The sequence below is a fragment of the Humulus lupulus genome, chromosome 4 (assembly GCF_963169125.1).
Source record: "Humulus lupulus chromosome 4, drHumLupu1.1, whole genome shotgun sequence".
NCBI classification, from domain to species: domain Eukaryota; kingdom Viridiplantae; phylum Streptophyta; class Magnoliopsida; order Rosales; family Cannabaceae; genus Humulus; species Humulus lupulus.
The window spans coordinates 238185562-238196152 of NC_084796.1; the positions used below are offsets into that span (position 1 = coordinate 238185562).

The window sequence follows — 10591 nt, forward strand, 5'->3', positions numbered from 1 at the left end:
CTATGCCATTATTACAAATGAGGGTCTCTTATTTAAAGAACAATAAATATTAGTTCTCTTTTATAAGTTTGGTAGAACTTCTTTTCATGAAAGTTAAGATAACAGTATAGTAGTAGTGTTGTCCATGATGTTTTTGACAAGGACAAATATTCTCAAGACGTGCTTATCTAATAAGATAATATCTATGCAACTTGGAACTTGCACGACCAGAAAGCGAATCTATGGAACCTACTTTTCTTGGATCCAATTCATGTAGTCATTCTATATCAGCAAAAAATGTAGTGCTATTGAAGTGAGATTTTTTTTGTTTTGTTTTCTACTGTTTGACAAACAACAGACAAAACAGAAAGGTGAATAGAGTTGAATGAATGCAGGTTTCAACAAAGTTCAAACAGTTCTTTCAGTTGATACCCTGAACTGAGGCAAGGCTTAACATTTCATGTCCATAATTTTCTCCATATTTTTTATAACAAAATTGATTAATTTGGAAATTCATTTCAATGAACATATGAGTAATCAGAAGAAAGTATATCTCAATAGCCAAAGTTCCAATTACAAAGCTGCAACACAAGTTATTTCCGGGTCTCTAATTTTCAATCAAACAGCACTCCAGGAAACACACAAATTATTTATATCAAAAAAAAAAAAAAAGACCAAGATACAAGGTTTTTTTTTTCTTTCTTTTTTCTGTTTTGGTTACCACTCTCTCATAAATTAATGCCAATTTCCTCTTCAAAATTAGGATCCTTCATTAAATTTCTGTGCAGACATGAGGCTCTTTGTCAACCAGATAGCTGTCTCTCTTGATGAAACTGCATCTTCCCCAAAAGGCCGTAGCACACCAGCAAGTTCATCGAGCTTGTCTTGCTTAAGTAGCCTAGCACATAGCTCAAGTAGAGATTCTAAGGCATCAGCTCTTTGCCGGCCAGGATTCTCCCACTCGGCCTTGGCATCTTCCTTAGATAGAGCATTTAACGTTCTAAGTAACGAGACATCTTTTGGTGTTTGGTTATCAACACGACTATCATCTTTTTCTGTTTGTTCAGGACCACTAGCATTATCTACCTTAGGACCTATCTCATCATTACAAGGAACCACAACATTATTGCTTTCAGATGATGTGTAATCGATGTTAGTACTCTCTACATACTCGTTGGAAGTGTCCTTTTCTATAAAGCATTGAGGTTCTGTATCAGATTTAGCTGATGACGAACACTTATCTTCAGGAAGGCCAACTTTATCCATGTCTGATTCTTTGCAGTACCCTTCTTGACTACTTTTTTCTTTTGTTCCAGATTTTTCCTCAACTTTGTTAAAATGTATTTTATCTTCGACATTCAATGTTTTGATCTTGACCTCAGGTGGCTCCTGAACATCTTTGCCAGCAGGTTCTTCCTGTTCTATACGCTGAGAATTCGGAGTGCTTTCTGATGTAATCTCCACATAAGACTCAGTGCTTTCCTTTTGAGATATACTGAGAACCTCAGCTTGCTTAGATCCACTGCAAACAGATGTTTCAGAATCAGTCGGTGCATCTTTAGATCCATCAGTAGCATTAGATACTTCAATAGTGCAGCTGGTAGGATCAACCCTCTTTGTTTCAAGATTGTCTTCAGCACCAGCTGAGATTACAGGTTTATCGTCGTCCTCCGGTGTACACCTTGCTATCACACTCACATCACTATTGCTCTCCACTGGATGAACCTTTTCTTCTTGAATTACTGGTGCAGCCTCTTTGTCTCTGCTGGTTTTGCCACTGGGAGATTTATACGATGTTTTCCTTGTTTTGTCCTTCGCGTTATTTACTGGCTTCACTGGAAGAAAAACAGAAGATGCATTGCGACATTGAAGAAGATAAGGTTGTAAATGTGGGTGTCTCAACAGCTCCGCAGCCTATATTTATCAAATTATATAGAAGTCAGAATAGAAAATGGTAATAGTCAAATTACCGTAATGCATGTCTCTGGCTACTTGAACTTACTGTTGGTCTATGTTCCGGACTCTTTCTGAGCATGCTTTTAATAATTTGTTTCCTGCAATGTTGAGGATGCAAAATTTAAAACTTACATGACACATATTATAAGCCATTTCTACAAATAAATAAATAATATACAATGATTTTGAAGTAATAACTTACAGTGTGGAAGAATACACAATTGGAAGTGGTGAAATGGAGGATCTGTTAATTTTATTAATTAGTCCAGCCATGTCCTGTTATTTATGGATTTGTTTACTCATTAGTGTATACTTGAGAGGTTCATGCACAGCTCACATACATTATTGTAGTGTAATATCAATGCATTACAAAAATCTGTTGATTGAACTTACAGGAGCTCTAAATGCAGGTTGATGAGCTGCAATTTCAAACATACAGCAGCCTGGAAGCCATAAGGGGGCGAAAAAAAAAAGTAAATACTAATCCTTACAAGCACCTGAATTCATAATCAGACCAAGAAATTTTAATCCTCACCAAGTGACCAAATATCTGATTTGTAGCCATAAGGTATATCAGCAAGGAGCTCAGGACACATGTAGTTGGGAGTTCCAACCACCTACATTGAACACAAAATGCATTCAGAAAAGATTGACATGCATGTTTTATTTATTCAAGTTCTATAACTTTAACTCAAAGTCTAAGAACATAAACCTAGAAACACTAGAGATGCCCTCTTGTTAAGAATATTTAGTCAGATTTTATGCTTAACTGTAAAAAACACCAACTGCTTAAGAAATTTGTACACTACACACTGCTATTCTTTTTCCAATTTGAACAACAGAAAAAATGCGGGGAGGTGTTGTGAAAGTGGAAGCACTAAACAAACAAAAAAAAAGATAAAATATGAGAAACGTGTATAGTTCATAGTTCATACCGAAGAAGTGAGATCTTCTGTATTGAGTAGCTTCGCAAGTCCAAAGTCACCTGTAAATTGCATGCAAGATAAAGTGGTTTAGAAGACATCAAGTCATGGAAACCAGCCGTAATGAAGCGATGGAAAATCCCTCTTAGAATCTTCGTACCAAGCCGGATGTCATTGTCCTTTGTAAGGAATATGTTGGAGCACTGGAATCAAATGAAATCATATTAGCACACAATCATTTACCGGTCTTATTCAATGAAACTATAGGTATATTTCCATACCTTGAGATCTCTGTGAAGTACTCGATGTGAATGCAAGTAGTCCACAGCTAGCAACAACTGAGCCAGCCATTTGCAAAGTTTCTGAATGAAAAACACAATAACTTCAGAAACCTGCTGCAACATACAGAAAGACATAAGGGGAACTTAATGAAATCTTTCTGCTTACCTCCTCAGGAAAATATGTTCCTCTGGCCTTTTTTATCATATCAGCCCTGTAAGTCAAATTAGTTTTTCCTTGACAAAGTTATTCCTGGGCATTGCTATGATTATTCTAAAAATCTTTTAGTAACTCAAATGTGTGTTACTTACATGTCTCCTCCTTCACAATGGCTAGTCACAATACAGATACAGTCCCCCTATATAAATAGAAAGAAAAAAATAGACGGTTAGAAAACGTGCACAAATGACTTCAAAACTGGTTCTTGAGTTGTACTGTTGCAGAATTGTGCAGGAATTAAAAAAAAAACAATTCACAGTCAGGTCATGGGCTACTTGAAACATAAAAAAACTATGTCTTACCTTGTCCACCCAAGCATCTTTGTACTCCACAATATAAGGGTTATTTAACTTTGCAATTAAGTCCATCTGTGGCACTTAAGAGGACTTGTCAGTATATTCATTAGCATGCCAGAAAAGTTCAAAATTTGAAAATTTTCTTCAATAGGTAAGCTTAGTGTATATCTAAACCAACAGACTTGCAAGTATCATTTTCAAGAGGTCCATTGCTTCCCGGTGTTCAATTCTATCAGATTGTTTCATATCCAAATCAATGATGTCAAGGAGAAAATAAATAGCAGCAGAACATGGCGTTAAGTCAATTTGTTCAATTGGGGAAAGACAGGAAAGTGGGATCTATTTTTGCTGCATTTAAAAGGTGGGGGAAAATGATATTAAATGGAGGACCAGCTTTGATATAAATATAATATCAACACAAACCTTAATTACCAATTCTCTAATCTAGTATGCATTGAAATAGATTTAATTTTGGAGGAAATTTACCAATTGGGAAGGGTAAAAAAAGATGAAAAAACTACTGTAACTTTGTGCAGCTGACAGTGAAATATGCTATAATAAATCCAACAGGAAGGTTCAGCAACTTGACCTCTTGATGTGCCGTACGTTTGAACTTCTCTGTTTGCTTAGACAAGCGAATCTTCTTCAGCACATACCTATAAAACATGGGAAAGTAACAATGAAACAAATTCCAAAAAACTGTCCTATTTGAGTTCATTCTCGTGAATTTTATTCCCTGACATGTGAAATTTTCAGCAATAACAAAGTTGAATATTGCTCACAGGTGATATATATCATCTGGGCATTTGATGTTTACAAACAAAATTGTCCCAAAAACTTAATAATTGAAAACAAAGATATAAGATTACATAAACCCAAAATCCAAACCAAAAAAAAAAAATACAAATTAAAAGCATCTTTTTTTTTCTTACTTCTTCTTCTCAATCTTATGGAGCACAAGAAAAGCAGCTCCAAATGCACCTCTCCCAATCTGCTCTATAACTTCATAATTCTCCATTTTGGACATCACATCACCATTATCATTCTCCATAAGAAGCTAAGACCTTCAAGACCCAGAATTATATACAGTGTAATAAGTCCACCCAGCTTTATTCGTAGTGGGATCCAAGTAGTCATACCAACCGATTGGAGTCATTTTGAGAATGATTTCCAAAAACAAATTGAAAGAAGGAGATTAGCGGGTACATACCAAAACTTTCACTTTTACCCCCAGAAGAGGAAATTTGAAGACCACCCAAGAAAAAGTAGCTGCTGATCAATAATTCCCACCTTACCCACCAACCACCAAGTTCTAATCTTCAAAAAGGGTGAATCTTTGAGGCAACTGAAGCTAGAAAAACAAAAGGGATCTTAAAGAAAAACGTAAAGAGTAAAAGGTAAATTTCACAACGATGCTATCACACTGCAAATTGTTAGAGAGAGAAAAGAAAAGAAAAAAAGGTGGAAGGACAAACTCAAGGGAAGCAAACAGTGCACTTAATATGATAATCAATGAATTTGATGACTTACCAAAACGAAAAGCTGAGCTCTGGAGAGAGAAAATCACAAAGGACACACTTAAGTAGTATTTATTCCAGCAAAAAGTAGTATTTATATAATATAATCTTGATTAGAAAACTTGATAATAAAAAATACTTGGTAGAAAATTTGAGAATTATAAAATATACCCAAAAAGAAATAGAGGGTGGGAGCAAAAAGAAAGTGAAGTGACAGGTATGGAAGACTAAAGGGCAAGGCAAAGCTTTGCTTGCATATTCAGATTCATGGGGGAGATCAACTCTCTCTCACCTCACACCAGGGAATGTTTTTTTCTTTATTTTTTTCTTCTTTTTTTTTCAGCTTGTAGTTGTGATGTCATAGTCCTAGCATTAGCAACTTAAAATAATGACTAAAAATATAGTCTTTAATAAAGATTATTTCTTGACGATTTTTGTTGGTTGGTTTTTTGGATGGTAGGGGACAAAGGAGGGCCATAAAACATTTTTTCCTTTTCTGGGTCAGAGTCAGACTTTGAGATTGGCTATTTTGTGGTGAGATTTTCCTCTGAAAAGAGTAATTTCAACACGGTTTATGGATTGCCAAATTAGTAATCTAACTATTTGGTTTTATTCAAGAGAAATAATTATACAAAAGAAAAATAAAAATAAAAAACCTAATAACAGGTAGGAGAAACCTTAAAAGCATGACAAAAGAATGCTGTGTTCTTTTAGTTTTAAGATTTGTTTGGCTATATAGCAATAATTGGGTGAACATTTATTTTGGGGTTGATGGCCAATCCTAGTGACTTCAGTAGGGGTAGTTTAGTTTTTACTTTTACCGTTTATGTTTTAGCATGTCATTATATTTTGTTTTTTTTTTTCATATGACTATGAGGATGAGGGTTTGTTTTATGTGAAATTTAGCATTATAAGAAGTCCAACATGTTTGATTGTCACTTTCTTAATTTGAGTTTTAAGATTAGTGTGTTTATCATTATACTACAATTTGGGTAATAACAACAACACTAAATGTTAATAAAATGCCCCTCTCGTTTGGCTATAAGTTTGTTTTATGCTAGGCTAAAAGGGGTGGAAAGTACAAATACCTTTGTGTAATCCTAACCCTACATTTCAGTATAGGTCAAACATAGGCTTTAATCAAGGAAGGAGTAAATAATAATAATAACAATAATTAAAAAAAAAAAGTTCAAGGAAGGAAGGGCACTATTTGTGTTTTTTTAATTTTTGGAGAGGATTTTTTTCCCCACATAAGAAGGAAACCTGACAAAAAAAACAAAGAAAAATAAGACTGTGATTTCATCATTAGACATGTGGCATTCATTAGAGAAGTAGTTAGGCTTCTTAGAAGCAAATGAAGTCTAGTGGAGCTCGCCTAGAGCTCCTTGGTGCGTTAACTCCTCCCAACACGGTATGATTCATTTCCAGGTGAGGATATCTTCAAGTTAGACCACGTCCCGAGGACCTCCATTGTGGTCCTCCACTCTTCTTGGTCAGTTAGTCCTCCAAGTCTAGGAGTTTGTCCTCGGGACTTGGAGGGAACGCCAAGTGTCAATCATAGCGACTTTGGACCACCAAGGCCGTCTAATAGATTTTGGTGCCTTGAGTAGTAGTGACGAGATCGTACACTCAATAATTGGTATGTCACACTGCATCACCTGATATGGAAAAACGTGCAACTGCATAATAATAGTGTTAGGGGCGTGTCTCCCGTAAAGTGGTGGGTTGTAACATACGAATTAAGCCTCATGCTATACGCCTAAGTCCACCATATTTAATGCACCTAGAAGTGTTAATTAGCATTAAACTTCCAAATAATTGAGTGTTTGTAATAAATCTCCATTAAAGGAATTAATTGTCCTTAGTCATTATAAATAGGGTTAGGGCTTCCATTGTAAAGGGACTTTTTGGATTTGGAGACTCTCGGACTTTCTTGATCCCACTCTTTATATTTAGAGCAATATATATGTTGCATGAGAAACCTCCATTAAAGTTTGACTTCAAGAATGCAAATACTAAAATCTCGTGGATTAGGGTTGTTCTATAACCTGAACCACATAAAACTTGTGTCTCTTTACTGCATTTCTTTAAGTTCTTATTTAATTAATTAATAGCGAAAAAAGCTCTCAACAAAATCATTTTAAAATATATGTGATTATGACAAAATAATTTTTTTATTTTTGTTAAAAAAAAATCCATATTTTTATGGGTTTCTTTCTAATAACTTTTACCAAAATCTAATATTCTCATACACCTTAATTCAAAAAAAAAAACAAATCCAAGAAATGATAAATATCAATTTCATTGTCTTCTTTCTCCACTATCCGACTAATCCAGTTTGATCTTGTCGTCCTTTCCTTGTAAGGCAACTTAAATAATAATAAAAAAAACTTGTAAAATTTAACTTTGAATCCACAAAATTTATCCACAAATTCAATTAAAGTTTATGTTAACCAATAATAAAATTTGACAATCTACAATTTCGGTAAAAGAATACAATCGATTTCTGCAATAGCCAGTTATCACTAATCTCATTTTTATAGTGGTATTCGATTATTAATTTGCAGCAAAAAAATATAAAAATAAAAAATCAACATGAATTCAAGAATGAAGAATCCACAAGATTTAGCTTTGAATCTACAATTCTAATCAATTTTAGGTTACCCAATAACAAAATAAATTAATTTGTCATTCAAATAAAAAATCAAGACTTACAATCGATTTCAACGTTGAAATTAGATTAAAAAGATATTTCTTTCAAAATTGGGAATCACGTCATAGTAACTCGTTACAAATTTTCTCAATTTCAGAGTAGTAACTAGTTACTAGTTTGCAAAAAAATGATGATTACTAATATACTAGTAACATAATAGTAACTAGTTACTAATATTTTCGGCAATAAAACAATAGCTAGTTATTATTTTTTCAATAATAAGAAAGTAATATGTTACATATATAATAACCACAATTAATCTTGTAACCTATAACCACCAAGAAACTGGAAATATTAGTAAACTAGAAAGCATTACTGCACTTCGCGTAGTTTTTTGTAATGATTAAAAAATATATATATATTTTTTTTTTTTTGAGATTGTGTGGTAAGAAGTTTTTTCACCCTACCCGTACACACATGCTCCTTATATGGACACGTGAGCGCGTCCTGACCCCATTTTTTTTATTTATGATTGTGTTCATTGTATCACAAAATAATTAAAGTGCCGAAAACAAAGTTTAAACAACTTGTTGTAGACATACTTTTATTTATATATTGATTACTATTATTATAATACACTTTGCATGTTTTTTAGAGAAAATAACATTTAGGCCCTTATGTTTTTCACAAATACGCAATCGGTTCCTATGTTTTGTTAAATAACAATTCAGACCATATGTGTTTACAAAATAGATCAAATAGTACCCCTAGACCCGATTTTCGTTAAAATATTTTCAATTATTAGATCAATTCTTGAGTTGTTGGAGATGAGATGGGTTCACAGTAGCGGAGAAGGTGGTCAAGGAACTGAGAATTAAATATTATATTTGAAAATATTTTAACAAAAATCGGCCAAAATGTACTATTTTGATCCATTTTGTGAAACATAGACTTTAAATTGTTATTTAACAAAACACAGGGGCTGATTGCGTATTCGAAAAAAAGCACAAGGGCCAAACTTGTATTTTTTTTTAATAAAAAGTTTAAATTATGTATAAAGAAATTTATGTTTTGTGTGAGTGTTATTTTGGTCGATTACCCATTATTAATAAATAATAGACTAGAAATATAATAATAATAATAATCATTTACTAATAATTTTAAAAATGTCATAGTAATTGGTGACTAAACCAAAAAAAAGACATTACAATACCTACTTAAAATAATCTGTAACCAGATACTCAGCAAACTCAAACAAATGTGCAGTGAAGCTAAAATATAGCAAAACCCAATCAAATTAGTAGGAAGAGACTTCAAAGTATGACTAAGTTACAAAAATAACAATAACTAACCAAAAACACACACATACAAAAAAAAATCCATTGAAAAAATATATTTAAATAATCAATTAAAATTATTTAAATATTTTTATTCCTAAATTTGGATTTTAATTTTTCTTTAAATTAATAATAAAATTTGATTTTATTTTTAAATATACTAGATATTTTATGTAATTAAGCTAAACTCAATATTAGAGGTGGAAAAATTCTCAAAATACTCCTACATTCAACTCAAGGGAAGTTAATTTCTGTGTCACTGTTGAAAGTTATTTAAAAAAAAAACTTTTGACCATGAGTTTGTCTCTCACAAAAATATTATTATTGGAAGTCAAATGTCAGCATCATCCAATATGAATGAATTTGTGGTATTAATGAGATATATAAATATATATAATGCATGAGATTGCGTATGAGTTTGTGAAGTGTTTAATATTTGAGTGAGATATAGTCTAGAATATCAACTTCATAATAATGTTGTAAAATATAGATATAATGTCACTGCTAGTAGTGGTCAACATCCAAATTAATTCAATTATATTAAACCAATTTAATTACAAAAAATTAGATGTCCAATTATAATTAGATTGGATTTGAATAATTGAATTTTAATTGGATTAGATCGGATAGCGGATGACTATTTCGAAATCCAATTAAAAACCAATCAAATCAAATTACATATTAAAAATAAATTATTATTTATATTTCTTTAAATATATTAAAAATGTCAATATTTCTTTTGATACATTATTATATGCTAACTATTAGTCTTTTTCTATATACTTTCACATAATTGAAGGAGAAAACACTAAAAATATGTATATGTTATCCTCATTCTCTCTCATTTTCAATATTACTTCAAGCTTTTAGTTGAATTAAACTCGTCAGGTTGATAACTTCATGTAATTTGAACCTAAATGAATGGCGATGTTTAGTTTTTAAGTGATTTTTTTTTTGTATATTTTTAAGTTTATATTAAAAATCAAGTTCCAACTCAGTTTCGAAAAAAAATATCAAGTTCCAACTCAAAATTCAATTAAAAAACCGAACCAATCCAATTACTAATTGGATTGGATTTTGATGCTTCATTGGATTGGATTTGATGATGATTTTCAAAATCCAACATTTAATTGGATTGGATTACTACAAAAATGTTGGATTAGATCGAATGTCCACCCCTAGTCACTATAGTAGTTAATGGAATATCACCAAAAAGTACGAAAATTACAACTTACACGCACAATATATAAAATAAAGCTAGCTATTTATTTAATAATAAAAAGTGTTAATATATATTGAATTAATAATGAGGAAATGTTTTTTTTTTCCACAATGAAATTTATTCATTGGAAAAAAATTCATGATGCCATACAACTTATACAATTAAGCAACTTGAAGAGAGAAATGAAATCTTCTAGCCAAACAATTTATC

At 32.1% G+C, this 10591-nt stretch overlaps 1 protein-coding gene across 3 annotated transcripts; it reads right to left on the reverse strand.

Annotated features, from left to right (window-relative positions):
- Positions 1-513: 513 nt before the first annotated feature.
- Positions 514-5679, reverse strand: LOC133831379 (serine/threonine-protein kinase Nek6). 3 transcript variants are annotated; one of them, XM_062261648.1, is made up of 15 exons: positions 5183-5679; positions 4863-5003; positions 4585-4759; positions 4242-4308; positions 3659-3724; positions 3449-3495; positions 3306-3351; positions 3140-3220; positions 3019-3061; positions 2871-2920; positions 2471-2552; positions 2329-2378; positions 2138-2211; positions 1982-2033; positions 514-1893 (listed from the first exon to the last, which is right to left on the reverse strand). In XM_062261648.1, the coding sequence occupies exons 3-15, from the start codon at positions 4701-4703 to the stop codon at positions 739-741; spliced, it is 1932 nt and encodes a 643-aa protein (XP_062117632.1). In that variant the 5' UTR covers positions 4704-4759; positions 4863-5003; positions 5183-5679; the 3' UTR covers positions 514-738. The 3 variants fall into 3 exon arrangements, with proteins under 3 accessions (XP_062117632.1, XP_062117630.1, XP_062117631.1); XM_062261646.1 differs by having other exon boundaries at positions 4585-4716; positions 5183-5678; XM_062261647.1 differs by lacking the exon at positions 5183-5679 and having other exon boundaries at positions 4585-4716; positions 4863-5162.
- Between the last annotated feature and the right edge of the window lie 4912 nt (positions 5680-10591).